General features: G+C 37.5%; 1 protein-coding gene across 2 annotated transcripts in view; it reads left to right on the top strand.

Annotated features, from left to right (window-relative positions):
* Positions 1 to 1,456: 1,456 nt before the first annotated feature.
* The window catches only part of VRK1 (VRK serine/threonine kinase 1), a gene marked incomplete at its 5' end in the record, with an annotated part of 43,884 nt that continues 28,023 nt past the window's right edge, over positions 1,457 to 17,317 (top strand). The window contains 4 exons of one of the 2 annotated variants that reach the window (XM_079699359.1): positions 1,457 to 1,621; positions 6,403 to 6,458; positions 14,391 to 14,460; positions 15,381 to 15,468. In XM_079699359.1, coding sequence (XP_079555485.1) covers positions 1,462 to 1,621; positions 6,403 to 6,458; positions 14,391 to 14,460; positions 15,381 to 15,468 — 374 coding nt within the window. The remainder of the gene's footprint in view (positions 1,622 to 6,402; positions 6,459 to 14,390; positions 14,461 to 15,380; positions 15,469 to 17,317) is intronic. The other variant, XM_079699360.1, reaches the window with a different exon arrangement.

The following is a 17,317-nucleotide window of genomic DNA, read 5'->3' on the forward strand; positions in this document are numbered from 1 at the left end:
ATGAATATTTGCTAAAAAAATTTCCAATCTAATGTAGTATGTATGTATTGAGAATACCTAGGCTCAAAACCAAACTACTTATGTAAATTGTCAGATCTTAACAGACATCTTTCAGCTGAATAGCCATTTCAGATGATGCAGCCTACCTTACAACTCTTATCACCCTCTTTACTGTATCTCTAATACAGTTTTAGGGAACTATAGGATCCTAAAAACTATTTGTTTTAAGTCTTTTTCAATTAATAGATTAAAATAGATTAATCTCAGAGTTTGAAATCACACACACCACACACACACACAGTCTGGTCCATGCTTTCTTTTCTTCAGTCTTAAGTGTGTTACTTCCTTTTTTTCTGGGCCACTGAGTTCATACCCTTGCCCAAGAACTTGGCCCTTACTCTACAGCTTGCTAGCCTTGCTGGTCACCATTCCTGACCCACCCTTCCTTCACTCAGTGAAGTAAGTTATGTCTAAGTGCACTTAAAGCCCAGAGAGAAGTGACTTGATCAAGATCACCCAAAACTGGCCTCATACCTACACTCGAATCTAGGTCTTTTCATTATAGTCCTGTGCTCTTTTTGTGGTAAAACACTGCTTTCCATGAATGCTATGCTAAGCTTGTCTGTTAGTAAGTAAAGTAAATAGGAATTCATCTCCAAAAGGATAGTTGGTAAGGAGGGAAACTTACAAATGCTGGATATCACCAGCTTTGCCTTTTCTGTGAACCCAAATGACTAAACAGCCGTAATTTCCCCTGGTCACTCCATTATGGTGACTTTTGTAATTGTGGGTCATGTTGGTGAGGCTTTGGAGCCAGGGAATCCTCAGTGCAGATTTCTGTTGTTCGGCCACTTAGTAGGTATAAGACCTTGGACAGGTTGCTTAACTTTGCTGAGCCTTAATTTCGTCATCTGTAAAATGGGGATGATAATGTGATCTTCATGGAGTTGAGAGGATGGATGGAAGCCTGTGTGTAAAGCATCTACTATCTTGCCATAAATACTCTTTCCCTTTCCTCTCATGTTAACTGTCTTGTGTTTTCAATGTCTATTGTGTTCTTTTCCCATCAACATTGACCTTTGTAAACTCCTCATTTGTATAGAGTGTGCGTTCTAATTGGATGTACCTTTCCCCCTCAGCTTCATAGAGCAATTCTTTTGTTGTTGTTGCTAAATAGCATTTTTAGTCATAGATGATATTATACCACTGGAACTTTAAATATTTTCTTGAAAGTAATTGCATGGATCATTTTATTTATTGCTTCCTCTCCTAAGTTAAGAGATAATCAAAAGGATTGAGCACTTATAAATTAGAATTAACAGATGTCCTTTATTTAAGTTTTGGAGTAAGTAGGAATTTGAATAGCATCTTTGTTGCACAGAAGCTTTCCTTAGTGAAAAGGTTTTCAGCACTTCTAGGATTATAATCTTGAATGTTTCTTTGTTTTGTATTATAGTGAAAATGCCTCGTGTAAAAGCAGCTCAAGCTGGAAGACAGGGCCCTGCAAAGAGACGTCTTGCAGAACATTTTGCAGCCGGGGAGATAATCACTGACATGAACAGAAAGGAATGGAAACTGGGATCACCCATTGGCCAAGGAGGCTTTGGTTGTATATATCTTGGTAAGTGTATGACGACTTCTAATTGTCAGTCCGAAGATGTGTATGCTTTGTTATCAAAATATTGACAGTTTCTTAATTGCAAACTTTTACAGGATGTTTCTAATAATCTACAGTCAACATAATATTGTATAATTAGGCAAAAATGCATCTGTGACCTGGGAGTGGAGAAGACAGTTAGTTGATTTAATCACAGTAGAAACAGGATAAAATATCTGTAATATTGTCATTAGTGAGCATATGGCTTTAGATTTTTAAGATATTCTATATAATATTAATCTCCTTTGAGACCCAAAGAAAGCCATACCTTTCTTTCCCCACCTCCACCCAATTAGGATGTATTCCCTTTGTTTTGGTTTAATTTGGAGATTTTCAGATCTTTAATAGGTATGGATTTACCTTTTCTTTTTATACAGCCCTGATAGTCATCATAGTGGCATTTAGGAGAATGACCTAGAAGTTGCATATTAGGCCTGAAATGTGCTATTTAATTAGCATACTTACCCTGCAATCTGGGGGGACCCATTGTGGAACCCTGGGATTCTGTAAGTTAACTAATTGGTTGATTTAAAAAATATTTTACGTGATTACTTCTAAAGCTGTCTGCTTCACCAGGAATATTAGTAGTGATACAGTGCATTTCGTGATTGCTTTTGCTATTTCTTTCTAACTTTTCTGTTATATATTCTTACTCCACCTCTAATCTTGATTTAATTATTTGATTTCTGCCATGCGGTTTATAAAATTTTATTTTTAGCAGTGAACGCTTTTTTATTTTCAAGCAACATCTTAACTCAGAATACTAATATTAATACTAGATTAGCGTCATGGGAAAACTTATTAGAACTGTACATTTTCGGGTCCCACCCCAGACCTACAAATCCCCACCTGTAGGAAATGTGATTGAAAAAGCCCTCCAGGGGATTCAGATACCTGGGAAAGTTTGAGAACCACTGACATAGATGAAAGAGCAGCAGCTCTTACTCAAGAGGTGTCTGACTCAACTGGGACCAATGGGCTGTAGTTGGTTAGCCGCAGTCTCTGGAGGTATGTTCATGAAACATCGTTTAAAAACCAGCGCTTTACTGTATTTTATAATCTCTCTAGGTTAGTGCACCTGTCTTTGGGGAAATAGTTGTTGATTCTTTAGTTTTGTTTGGAACCAAACCCATTCCAGTGAACTAGGCTATCTGATGTAAGCCGAAAGCCCTCATAAATCATGAAAGGTTAGGGCTATATTAGCCAGGTATATATTTTTGACCTTGTGATTTAGAGATGGCAGATTATATAAGCTCTCCCTACCACAGAATGTGTGGACTTAGGACATCCTATATTAGGGATGGGAACTTGTCTTAAAGCAAGTAAATTCTTCATTTTGTATTAGTTAGTTTCCTTTTGTAACCGTTGGCAAATTTGCAGCTTGCTTTGCATGTGTGCTAGCTGTTGTATTTGTGTTTGTATTTATCATCAGAAAGTGCCACCTAATATTTTTTAAATCTAATGGTTTGACAAATTTCTGTGACAAAACTTTGCTTTTTAAAAACTGGATCGATCAACCTGGAGGAGGGATTTGCTTTAATACTGCTGCCTCCACTTTATCTCTCTGTGCCCACTGACACCAAAACAGCCGTATTCAAGAGCATCAGCAATTTCTAATGATAATTTTCTGCTAAAAGGTTGCTTCTGAATTTTGTTTAGATACTTTCTGCAGCATTTGATACTGTTTATCTTTCTTTCACATAAAAATTGCTTCCATTGTCTTTCATGATAACATACTTTCACCTCTGTTTTTCTCCTACCTCTCTGGATATGCTAAGTCATCTTTGTAAGTACTTCTGTGTTCTCCAGCTTTCCTTCCTTAGCTCACTTTTCCTTCTGTTTAGTCTCTCCGAGTAATCTCATCGAGTCTCTTGGCTTCTGTTACTGTCTCTTTACTGCTGATTTCCAGGTCTTTTATCTGTAGCTACGGACGTGATCCCCTGAGTCCAAGCCCATAGCCAGTGAGTGGCCTATAAGGAATCTCTATTTGGATGACCCACAGGCATGTCTAAAATTTATATCATCCTCTTTCATCTCGTGATTCTCTTATGATCAGGAGAGGAGTATCTGAATGAATGACACCCCTCAAGCCAGACTGGGGAGGCATTCTCAAGTATTGCTTCACTCATATTCCTAGAACTTCATCTGGTCCTGTTGCTTTAACTGTCTGACTTCTCAGATCCATTGATATCTCTCTATCTTTGCTGATACTGCCTTAGTGCAGGTCATTTTCATGTTTTGTCTGGATTCTCACTGTGGCTGTGAATTTTCTCTGCTCAGCCTTGCCCCCTTGCATCCTATTATTCACACTGTGACTTGAGTGATCTAGTCTATTTAAACTTCTTTAATGGCTCCCCAGTGCCCTTAGGATAAAGTATCAAACTTTGAGAATGGCATACCAGACCCTTCACGTAGTTTGGTCCCTATGTAACTTTTCTCTTCATCCCTTTTATTTCCTCAAAAATCTGTTCTTTGACTATCATGCTGCCCTTTGCCTCTTGATCTTTGTGTGTGATTCTTCTTTTGCTTCATTTTTCCAGAGCTGAGCTTAGGGCAGGTGCTATCTGTGTATAATGCCCCTCCGTTAACCCTTTCATAGTACTTTCCATGCTGCCCTGAAATTACTTTTCTTTCTTCCAGAATAAACATGTCCTCCTTGGCAGTGAGACAGTTCTTCTTCTTGTTGTTTTCCTAGTGCCTGGCATATTTTGCAGTATGTGTTGTTTGAATGAATTATTGAACTTCCCTTTTCCCCCTTTTCTCATTCGAATTGTGCAGTATTATTGGGATGCTATACTTACTCTAATATTTTGTGCACTAAATGCTGATTTTAAAAAATTTAACCTTGCTTTATTATTAATTCAGTATCTAAGTGATGTGTTCCTTGGGGCTGTTCGTTAAGGAGCTCAGACTTATTCATTTGCCCATTTAGCCATTTTTATGACTTGGTGTTCCTTCTGTAGTCTGAAGTATTTTAGCTTCAGCCTTTTCACAATACTGCTGCTTCCCAGCTGATTGGTGGTTTCTTGGTTTCCTTTGCCTGTCCCTCTTCATCTCTTCAGCTTCTAATGTGAGAATGCCTTAGGGCTCAGTCCTAGGATTTCTTCTTTTCTCTGTCTGCACTCATTCCCTAGGGGCTCTTCCATTTTCATGGCTTTAAATGAATAGCATTTCTATCTTGATGACTCTCAAATTTCTTTCTCCAACTTGGACCACTTTTCTGAACTCAAGACTTGTATGTCAGCTGCCTATTTAACACCTGAATTTGGATGTTTAGTAAGCATCTCAAACTTAAGACACCCCAAAGCACCAGCTCCTCCTGCAATTTTCTCTGTCTTAGTAAGTAGCAACGTTTTCTTTCCAGTTGCTCAGGCCAAAAACTTGGAGTCATCCTTATCTCTTTTTCCCCCTCTTATCCTCTATAACTAATTCATGAGCAAATCTTGTTGGCTGTTCTTTAAAAATACATCCACAATCTGACCACTTACCACCGCCTTGTCTGCTACCACTCTGGTTCGGGCCACCGCCATTTCTCACCCAGAGTATTGTAGTAGCCTAACTGCTCTCCCTGCCTCTGCCCTTGCCCTCCACCCTCCATTCTCCACAAAGCCGCCTGGAGAATTCTTTAGAAAATCAAAGTCTGAGCTTACCATTCCTCTCTTAAAACCTTCCAGTGACTCGCCGTCTCATTCATAGCAACAGCTTTAGATCACCTATCCAGTTCACTGTGTTTGTTCTCTGCTGCTTTTCTGATCTGACCCCTGTTGCTTTCCACCTCACTTACTCTTCTCCAGCTACATCAGGGCCTTTTTACTGGTCTGCCTGGAATGTTCTCCCAGATATTTACGTGGCTTATTCCCTCACAGCCTTCAGACCACTGCTTCAATGACACCCTGTCAGTGAGGTTTCTCTTACTAACTTGCAACACTCTCTACCTTCCTTTCCTGCTTAATTTTTCCTCTCTAGCACTTACTCCCATCAAACATACTTTACATTTTAATTGTTGTCTGTGTCCTACCACTGAAATGTTAGTTTCATAAGAGTAGAGATTGTTTTTTTCCTGTTTACTGCTAAATCCATTTCCTAGAAACTGGCATGTAGTAGGTATCTGGTAAAAAATATGTGTTTAGTGAATATGGGCAACCTTATATTCCTAACTCAGCATTTCAGGGCACCTGTGCTTCTTTATTTGCATGAAGTAAAATGATACCACATTAAAATTATTCTGGATGGCAGTTCAAAGTTCTTGTGTCAGTATCCTGAACTGTTGATCTTGATGAATTTTTTTCTCCCGAACGAAAGTTTTTTAGAGCTTTAGCTCCCTCTTTTCTTACCTTTCTAATGCTCCTTCTTAAAAGGATTCCCTAGTTTGTTAAATTTAAGAAATTGTATCAGTTATCATCCTTTTGGGAATTCACAGCATACATTAGCATATCAAAGGCCATGAGTACTTTTGAATTAAAGAAGTCTTTAACTCAGTTTTTCATACTTAATTGATGATCATGTTGAAGATAGCAATTGTAAGATGCCTTCCAATTTCAGACATGTTAAATCGTGAAAAAAAGTTTTAAAATTGATGAAATATACAGTAGTGATATCCTGAAGCACATATTTGGGAACTGAAATTTATTCTAGTAAGAGGTTATAGATACACAGATCTAAATACTAATAAAGGGTTAGTAACAGACTATTGATAATAATGCTACTTCTTGTTCTGATATTACATATGTCACTTTTTCAAACAGCTGATGTGAATTCTTCAAAATCGGTGGGCAGCGATGCACCCTGTGTTGTAAAAGTGGTAAGGAAATATTTCAGCTGATTGTTTTCTTTGCGGTTGATTTAGTTGTAGTATTTATTTTGTAAAACATTCTTTTTGATAACTAGAATTAATTAAACCATAAGGTACTACATTTTTAGTAATGTTTCATAAATGTTAAGTGAGACACAAAAGTAGCTTTATAGTTTTAAATAATTTGAGTTCAGAAATTCTCTCCCCTCTCTTTTGAGTTAGAGTGGCACTAGTATCTGTGGAAAAAATGAATGAAAGCCTGGAGTTTTGCAGATGTGGAATAAAAATATTCAGCTCATTCTTTTTATTTCAGCTATATTTACAACAGATGGGATGCTTTTTATGTTTATATCCTGCAAGACTGTACTACTTTAATGAAATTTTACTGTATTTTATCTTGCATTTGCTTCTGAACTTACATTTGGTCAATTTTTTCTTTTTATTTCCAATTATCTTTCCTCCCCTTTCATTTTAGTAAATGAAATTATTTATTTGTGGTCACTTTGAAACTTCTTTTTGCTTTACTGACGTTGAAATTAGTTTGTAACGAGTGAAGGTAGACAGTATCCTGTCTAACGTAGGCATACTCTGAATAGCCAGGTCAATTTATATATTGGTGCGCTAAATGACATTTTAACTCCTATTTTTTTTGTTAGTATGCAAGGTAGTGTGCATCTTTTTGCTTGCCAGCATTTGTAAGTCCCCTCTTTCAAAGTTCTTTAATACGTGTGAAGAACATGTTTTTGTTAAATAGAAGAGGTAACAGGGTCTGTTATTTGGGCAAATTACCACATAAGTCCCCTCACCCTGCTTTATTTTCCTAAAGGCTACAGATTTTCGAATTAGAATCACCCCAAGGTCTTTTGGTTTGATTTGTTTTATTTTACTCTCTTTTCAAAAAAGAATATATTTGATCTCTTGTGAGTTAATAACTTTTGGGCCTGAATTGTTTTAGTGATTGTTTTCACCAACTTTTTATTCAGGCATAGTTTTTCCAAGGAAATAGACAAACACAATTTGAATACTTTTGACAAATGCATATACATGTATACCCTAACCCCTATTAAAATATAGAGCATTTCCATCATCCCCAAAATACTACTTTTGTCTTTTTCTGGTCAAACCCCTAATTTCCCACACCCTTGGAAGAAACCGTTTGGCTGAGGTTTTTTATGTTTTTTTTGTTTTTGTTTTTGTTTTGCTGTGGATTAGTTACTCCTGTTCTAGAATGTCATATAAATGGTATTTATACAGTACATTACTGTTTTGTCTCTGATTACTTACATTCAACATAGTGTTTTGAAGGCTCATTTATATTGTTGGCATTTCAATTGCTTGGTCAGTTCTACTGCTCAGTAATATTGTACCATAGCCATACTAGAGTTTGTTTTCCATCTCCTGTTGATAGACATGTGGATTGTTTCCAGTTTTTGGCTGTTATGAATAGAGCTTCTATAAACATTCTTATACAAGTATTTTTGGTTTTCTTGGATCAATACCTTATAAATTTATAAGAAGTACCAGACAGATTTCCAAAGTGGTTTTTACCATTTTACATAGCCACCAGTAATGTATGAGAGTTCTGGGTGCTCCATGTTCCCCTTCAACAACACTTGAAGCTGTCGGGTGTGTTTGTTTTAGCCATGATATCAGGAGTACAGTAGTGTCTCATAGTTTTAGTTTATATTTAGTTAATGACTGATTTTGAGCACTTTTTCATCATGCTTATTGGTCATTCATATATTTTCCTTTGTGGAGTGCCTCTTCAGTCTTTTGTGGTCAAACTCCCCCCCACCTTTTTTTAATAACTAGGTTGTTTTGCTTTTTATAATTTGGTAGTAAGAGAGTTGTTCTGGATACAAGTTCTTTCTTAGATATATATGTTATAAATCTTTTCTCCCAGTTTGTAGTTCGCCTGTTTACTTTCTGAATACTTTTTCTGCATCTACTGAGGTGGATCATAGGATGTTCTTCCTTTATTCTGTTAATGTGGCAGTTATATTGATTGATATCTGAGCGGTGAACTAACTTTATATTCTTAACATACACTCCACTTAGTTATGATGTATTATGCTTTTAACATAATGCTGGAATTGATTTGCTAATATTTTGTTTAGGATTTTTATTTTTTGTTCATGAGGGATATTGGTCTTTAATTTTTTTCTAATATTCTGAAGATTAAAACATTTCTCATCTCATCGTTTGGTGTTGGTGTCAGGGTTTTTGGTGCACTGGGTTTGGTCTCCCCTTCTGGCCACACAGCATCCTAAGTGTCCTGTCATGGGGCTCACTTTGCTTGTTTCCTGTCTTTAGAAGTCACAATCCTATACTGCCTGTTTTGTCTAATGTATGAGAATAGTAATTTCCTATATTTTGTCCAATATTTGTATTTGTTTACAGTAGGAGGGCTAATTGGATGCCGGCTATTCCACACGCCTATAGGTAGAAGTAACGCTGGTAACTTTAGTGGGGGGGTTTATTGGTTTGTTTCCCCTGCTATTTCACTTTTCTTCATGCCTTTTCATGAAGTAGTGGATAGCATTCCTTTTGAAATATTTAGTTTGCTGCTATATCAGAGGAACAAAAGTTCTTACTATTAAATTGGGTCATTTGCATGGAATATTATCTGCATTTGTCTTTGATATGACAGATTAAAATATTAAAATCTATGGGTAAGATTAGTTTCTTTTTAGGATCTTTAAATAGTGTCCATTGTGAGGAGAAAGCAAGTCCCCTTATGACTTCTCACCCTCATGAGGTTCAGAAAACACAGTTCCCTATGACCACACGGCAGCTGCTTCCCCAGCACAGTCGTTTCTGTGTCGCGGAAGGAAAGTGTGCCTGAGCCGTGTCTCATAGGTGGGGCTGCTGTGTCACCATGTCTTTTTTCTTCTGTATAACCTGAGCTTCTTTAAATTGTGTTCTATTTTAGAATGACAGTATTCTTCTTCATTATGAGTAATCCTAAGTGTTTTATTTGTTATTCAATGTATGTAGCTTTAGTTCTACAATCTTTTTCACTTACAGAGTTATGAAAGAGAATGGGTAGAAACAAGTATTTCCTAACTGCAAATTGCAAATTTAACGTAGCAAATTACTTTACATTTCTAAGTTTAAAACCATTTGTTACCAACCCTAGTTCAGTACTCTGTCTCCTGTCTCCTAATTTAGTTCTGTTTCCATTAGCCTACATTACTCCTTCTCTTTGCAATTAGGACAATGATAAATATTCAGTTGATTTCTCTTTTGCATTTAATATTTCAGTAACATTTTCAAAGTTGTGGTTTGTCTGTGATCCTGGAAGAATGCCATAAACAAAACAATGTTGACTTTTTCTTTCCTCTCTAAGGGACCGCTTAGTGACTGCTGTTTGCTTGTTTCTTCCCTAATACCTGTCTTTTCTGAACTCCTTTAAACCTCTGTAGCACTCATTCTGTTTCCATTTATTTTACAGTTTCACTTGCTAATGTCCTTTCAGGCCACTACCTGTTTTAGTTTATGTGTTTATTTTATCTCCCTAACTGGATTTTAAGTTTTTGATGATAAGGACCTTGTTTTAACTTTTGTTTTCTTTATGCCACCCTTAAATGCCTGTGTTATCCTTTTGAAAACTTTTTAGGCATAATTGCTTACCACCTTGCAGCTGCCTGATGCCGCCTACTTCTGCCTCTTGTCTGTGCCTTTTAGTGCAGGCCTGTATGCACGATTTACCTTCACTTCTGATGGGCGTGGCCATAGCTCTGTCCATTACTATTCTGCAGTTCTTATATTCTCAGAGCTTTGTAGTATTAAAAGTCAAAATGCTTCACCAAATATATAAAATGATTATCACTTCTTTCCAGTATTAAAATCAGAACTATTCACAAACACTTGCCATTTTAACCTCAGAAGCTATTAAATATCATGTTTTCAAAGAACATGTACTACTCTTTGGGGAAATTTCATAATTAATTACCAAAGAAAAGCAAGATACAGCATTATTTATGGTATAGAGGTAATTTTATAAAATAGCTATATATGGAGAAAATATATCAAAATATTTTCAGATTTTCTAAAGTGAGCACTTTATCTTTAGAGAAAGAGAAAAACTCAGCAAATGTTATTTAAGAAATAATCAAAGCCAAATTGATTTTTTTTTTTTTTTTTGCGGTATACACGGGCTTCTCACTGTGTGGCCTCTCCCATTGCGGAGCACAGGCTCCAGACGCGCAGGCTCAGCGGCCATGGCTCACGGGCCCAGCCGCTCTGCGGCATGTGGGATCCTCCCGGACCGGGGCACGAACCCGTGTCCCCTGCGTCGGCAGGCGGACTCTCAACCACTGCGCCACCAGGGAAGCCCCGGCAAATTGATTTTTAATGTGAAATTAGACTTAATAGTGTAATAGCATATCAAATCAAACAGTGGTTCTCAGCTCTGGTTCTACAGGATAATTAGAATCTCTGGGTACAGGGCCTGGTTATTGGTATTTTTAGTAAAGTCTCCTCAAAGGGATTCTTTTGTGCATCAAGGTTGAGAACCACTGGTAGAGTCTGTTGCACAGAGCACCTTAATTATTTTCAGTGGACTCCTGTGCGCATGCTCATGTTTACCTTTGTGTGGGGATCCTTTTATTCAGTAGCGGCACCAAGTACCCTGTGCTTCTGATAGGGCTTCCATGTTAATGTGGAAGACTTGTTAGAACATTTGGTTGCTTCTAATACGGATATCTGCTCTGTGAAAGAGCTCCAAATATTAACCCACACATTTCTTACATTTGGTCTTGAAATGAAGTTAAGACTAACATATTTAAGATAGGTGTTTCGGTACATGCTAAGTACATTTTCTCTCCTCCTGAATGACTGTGTCTGGTTTTGTTTAGGGCCTTAATCCTTACTGATTTACGGGAGCAGCCTTGGAGTCGTGGTGCTGGGTCACAAGAGATAGCAAACTTGTATTCTCTGCCTCTGGATAACTGGGAGACACTATCTGTATTTTAGTTCAGGAAAGTAAATGTGCAGAGAGAAATGGTAAATTGATCATTAAAATATTGGATAATGCAAGGAGAAAAATTTCCTCTTGTGATTTCTGGTTAATGGATTGTATAATAAATTAGTTCTTTCAGTCACCCTTTGCAGTCATGCCAGTGAGCTAATAGCAGAACTGGAGGTGGAGGCCAGCCTTTTGGATCTTATATTCTAACAGTTCTTTATATCATAGTCCTTTTCCAGCATGTACTGATAGAAATCTGTGTTCTGCAGTTCTCTGGAAAAAAGTTTGCAGACTGATGTTTAATTTCCCTCATTGATGTTATGAGAAGTGACCTGAATTTTCAATTCATATCTCATAATTTGGTGGGATGGAGAAACTTTATACAGCTTCATTTTTAAATGGCAGCCAGTTGCTTTTAGATGGTGCCATTGAAATATATCACATTTTAATCTTTTTTCTGTTGTCATCTTCATTTTGACACTTAGAAGTCTTAAAGAAACGTTTAGTGATATTCTAGTTAAAATGTCAGTCCCAATTTCTTTTCTAAATCTTGGCTATTACAGAGTTGGCAAAGTATTTTAGATTTGAAATATGTTAATAAAATTTTAGTTATGAGTTAAGGTATTTTCTTTAACAGAAATAGCTAGCTTTGGCTCGAGTGCAATGCCAAGGAAGTAGCTCCTTTATTTTGTTATAATGGAATCTTATTGGATTAGAAAAAGTATGAAATGAGCTCAAAGAGCCTTTATTGTAATGGGGCTTTCAATATAATAGCCTGATTTATATAGGTTGATTCTCATTACTATAAGTTTAATAAATTATTGCCTGAAGGAAAGCTTGAGAATTAAAGTTGATATGACATAGATTGAAACTGAATCAATCAGACTTTTATACTGATGATAATAAGCCAGGATTAGTCTTAGGAAAACCCCTTTCAGACCTGAATTGTGTTAATGAGCTACTCTAAAAGTTAGCCTTTGGAGAGTAACTTTACCAAAATTCCTTTCCTGAATTTCCATTTCTTTTTTCATTCTTGCACTGAGTTTGTTACTCCTGCTGAAGGCCTGTTCTCAGCCATGGGCTCTAAACATTCACAAGTGTCTGTCTAGCTCCCACTGCTGCAAGGAAAGGAACCACAGGTTATGGTGAAACTCAAGGTAATGAGTCCACAAATTAGAGATTTGGCATACCTTAGTACATTGTTAGGTTTTACTTCTTAAGGGGTAATGACATGCCAAACCCTTGTATACCATTCTCTTCCAAGGCTGGGCTGTAAAGTATACTTACTTGTAACAAACAAGGCTAGCTTATTTTCAGGTTCTGATCCCAGTGCTATATACGTTGCTCTTTTGCTGTCCAATATTCTTAACTGGCTGCGGCCTGACTCTTTGCATATTGCCTAATCAATCTTCCTATAAGTACTTTAACTAGGGATTCCTATGTTTCTGAACTGTAAGAAATCTGAGATATTAGAACTGTGCGTTTAGAGTAGTTCTGTTTAAACCTTAAGGAGCAAAATTAACTTCTCTGAGAGTGAGAGTATCTTGAATAAAAAAAAGTGAACATATTTTATGTATTTGCAGAAGGCATCTCCAGTAACAGAAACCTACATATTTTCACAAATTTTCTCTCAGTTAAGGTAGTAGACCTCATTTATCACTTCTAATGCTCCACTGACCCTGCAACTCCAGTTACACAGATATTCTGTCCAAAATAACTTTCTTCCCGTACTTCCTAAAAGGAAAGCAGCCCCAAAATTAGTTTAGAAATGTTAGCTTCCTTATTTGAAGTTTTTGCTACTTTTCAAAATTTTTCAGATTCTCAATAAACAAGATAATATCAACATAAAATATCAAATAAGTATTAATCAATTTTAGACAAAGTTTACTGTATAAAAAGTCCACAAAATTATAAGATCTTTCTCACCACTCCAGATTTATTTAACAAGGCAGAACTCCTAACAGGCTGATATTTCTCATTTGTCAAATAGCTTTTTGTGAATATAAGAGTCTTTGCAAATAATTTTAACTGTTAATATCCCTTAAGAATATGAAACAAGTGTAGTTTAGTAAAGTTGATGGAAAACAATTCTTATTGAGCCTTATTTTCCTCTTGACTTTAAATTATCATGTGGGAAGTAAATTGTAGGGCTCCTTAGTTTGAAAATCATGAGAATCGGTGTCAGGAAAGGATACAGTTACATGGACAGTGCTTGTTTGCTCTGGGAGTTCCAGAACACTCTTCTTTGTGATAAGGTTGGTTTTCTGCCAGTTTTGATAATAGATAAAATTGTAATGAGAAACAGGAAAGGAATGGGATTTTGCCACTAATTGGTTAAATCAGGTATTGAAATTTTATTATTCAGTAAATCTCAGAAATATCTTGTAGCCCTTTGGTGAAACAGTTAACATGGTTGCTGATCTTTACTTAAGAGAAAGCTTAATAGTGATGGAAATAAGGTTAACAATTTTTCTTAAACTTCTGCAAAGACTGAGCTGTATGTCTGATGTTGTATAGTTTATCACATGTAGAAATGGAACTTGAGAGAAATAAAGACTTACGGACTCTTCTGAGACTCTCTGAAACATTTTTGAAGAGTTTTACTTAATCTTAAACTTTTTTTTTTTTGTGTGTGTGTGGTACACGGGCCTCTCACTGTTGTGGCCTCTCCCGTTGCGGAGCACAGGCTCCGGATGCGCAGGCTCAGCGGCCATGGCTCACGGGCCCAGCTGCTCCGCGGCATGTGGGATCCTCCCAGACCAGGGCACGAACCCGTGTCCCCTGCATCGGCAGGCGGACTCTCAACCACTGCGCCACCAGGGAAGCCCCTCTTAAACATATTTTATAAACTGAAGTGTCAAAATCGTATTGTTTGGAAAGAAAATTGATTTATTAATCTTTTTTGAAGGTTCATTGAAAATTACTCAGTAATTTTAACTACTGCTTGTGCTAATGAACTCTTTTGTTTTAAGGAACCCAGTGACAATGGACCTCTTTTTACTGAATTAAAGTTCTACCAGCGAGCTGCCAAACCAGAACAAAGTAAGAAATACAGTACACATATGTTTGTGCTTTTAAATGAACACTGGTTTTGTTTTGTTCTGTTTAAGCCAAGACTAGAACATTGGATCTTATATTGTGATGTTTTGTTATTTTTTACTTCACAGATAAATTCTATTTAAATGAGATTTGTATGAAAGAATTTTGATCTCTTAACAGGTTTCTTATGATAAGATTTCACTTATATTGATAATATAGAGTTTATAAATAATATATGATTTAGGAAATATTGTTAAAAGTTGAGAATTAACCCTAATCCATGAGTATGCCTCAAGGATCTCCCAATCTTTTTTTGAGTGTTTTTCTAAATTCTGGAGACCATAACTTGCAGGGATTCCATCACTTATGAACTAGAAGACTATCAAGGGAGAGAGCAGGACCTCTTCTAGCTACCCTTGTCCTCCTATCTTCCAATCCCCTTCTCACCTTCCGTCCCCTCGGAATCTCCTGGTAGGATGGTATCAGGCTTGGGAATCTCTCGAGGGGCTTGTCTGTCCTCAAGCTTGATTTCCTGGTTGAGGACTTTTAGAATGAGGTAAAAAAACTTTTAGATAGGTGTAAAAAGTAAGTCTTTCTGTGGAAACAAGTAAACATTTACATAATTGGAGATATTAATTGTAATTGCATGTGGTTTGACTTTTTAAAAAATGTTTTTTGCAGATTTTTCATTTTAAAGACAATGTTTAGGACAGCATAACACAATTTTGTGGGTTAATAAAAATGATTTCATTGTAAAGTACTGTTCATTTGTTAGGTACAATGTATTGTTCACTTTCTTTTTTTATGAATAAAGGTGAAATCTTATTGCATGTATATCTTAGGCATTCTGTTCTTGATTTTTCTGAGAAAAATTGCTGATGTATAACAAAATTGAAATCACAAGCATGTGTTTTAATTTGTAGTTCAGAAATGGATTCGTACCCATAACCTGAAGTACTTGGGTGTCCCTAAGTATTGGGGGTCTGGTCTACATGACAAAAATGGAAAAAGGTAAAAATATGCATGTTTTGTTTTTCTCCTTCCTTTTTGAGCATGCGCAGTTCAGTTGTTTAGTCAACAATTATGTACTGAGCACCTACCTACAGTACTGCGTGGCCTTCACCTGGGCTGTGTGGAATGTATTCAACAGAGATGAACAAGGTGTTCTCTCTCGTCTGGGGGACTTGTACCGAGTGGAAGCAGCTGCCTGGAACCCAGCTGACAAGTAGGAACAAAGCCAACTGGCCTGCATTGTTTTTTTCCCTTAAAAATGAATAAGCAAACAAACAGAAAATTCCATGTTATTTATGTAAAAGGGAGCCTGCAGGCTTCAATTTGGCATCTCCCGTTAGATACATAATCTGCCCACCTTTGTGAGGTTTCAGTCTAGCTGAAGAGAAAAAACAAAGCTGTATGAAACAACCAGACGCCAGTTAAGTGCCACATTGTGTGATGCTGACTCTTAACATGTCTTAGGAGTTCAGACTGGAGAGAATATTGCCGGCAGAGTTGAGTTGGAGAAAACCTCCAGTGCTTTTGATGCATAATTGACACTTTAAAAATATTTAATGAATGAATGGAGCATCGTTCACCAATGCTGGTAGCTGAGATTTGAAGAGTAGATTTAGTTGGAACTGGGGTGTATTGGTTAGGATGCTTTCAGCTGCAGGTAAAGATAAAACTGACTCAGCTCTCTTAAGTAACTGTCAAGTGCCCAGCTTCCTTTATCTTGCCCTTTTGCCTTCTTGGCTTTGTTCTCTATTAATTCTCCATTGTATGGTCTCAAGGTGGCTGCCCATCTCTGGGCTTCGCCTGCAGACACAGTACCCAACAGCAGAAAATGGGATTGCTTCTTGTGAGTTCCACTTCCCTGGCAGGGACACCTTTCCCAGGGGCCTCGTGGCAGACTTCCCCCCATGTCTTCTTGGTCAGAGTTGTATCGCTGCTCGTTCTTAAACCAGCCACTGGCAAGGTCAGAGTGATCACAGTGATGAGTGGGGGGAAAGGCTGAACCAGAGTGGCGCTCTGTCAGAGAAGAGGGAGCACAGAGGAGCTGCTGGGGGTGGGGGTCAGCCGGCGTCGTCCACCAGGAAGTTCTTGTCCTGGAACCCAGGCACCTCTGAGGGAGCGTGGGAGCTCCCTGGAATGACGAGAGAACATTTTGTTACATGTGGTTTTGCTGGGACAAGTTTCTACCGTTTTTAGAAATTTTCTGGAGAACTAGTATAGAGCAAGGGTTAAGTTAAGAGTCAGGATTCTAGAGGCAGACACTTGGCTTCAAATCTGTGCTTTGCCCCTTAAAATGTGCGTGACTGGGTAAGTTACTTCTTTTTGCCTCAATTTCCTCATCTGTGAAATAGAGTAACACCTATCCGCATAATAAGGGGTATTAAATGTAAAGCTCTTAGAATATGTGTGTTAGCTTTTACTCTCAAAGGGGTCTTTAATCCCTTAAATATTAAGAACTGCTGGGTTAAAAAATCACTGTAGAGAAGGAGTAGCATCTCAAGTGGGGAGTAACATGAACACACAGTCAGAATAGGCTCCTGGCCTGCTGGCTGGCCTCTTGGCCCTCTTTCTTTTTTTTTTAATGAATTTTTTTTCAGACATGACATTATTTTATGCATAATTGGCCATCTTTCTTTAACAAAGAAAGGGGGGACTTGCACACACATGAGAAAGAGAAGGAAATAACTTGGAGAAAGAGGCTGAGGCAGGTAATGAAGATGGGGAGGAAAGGGCTGTTTGGGGCCTGTGTGCAGTAGGTAGTTGGAAGCTACTGCACGTGGCACGTGTTTGAACAAAGGGACAGACACCCTCGAGGTACAGCTGACTCACCATTGACTTGTGACCTTACAAC

The sequence above is a fragment of the Hyperoodon ampullatus genome (genome assembly GCF_949752795.1).
Source record: "Hyperoodon ampullatus genome assembly, chromosome: 3".
NCBI lineage: Eukaryota > Metazoa > Chordata > Mammalia > Artiodactyla > Ziphiidae > Hyperoodon > Hyperoodon ampullatus.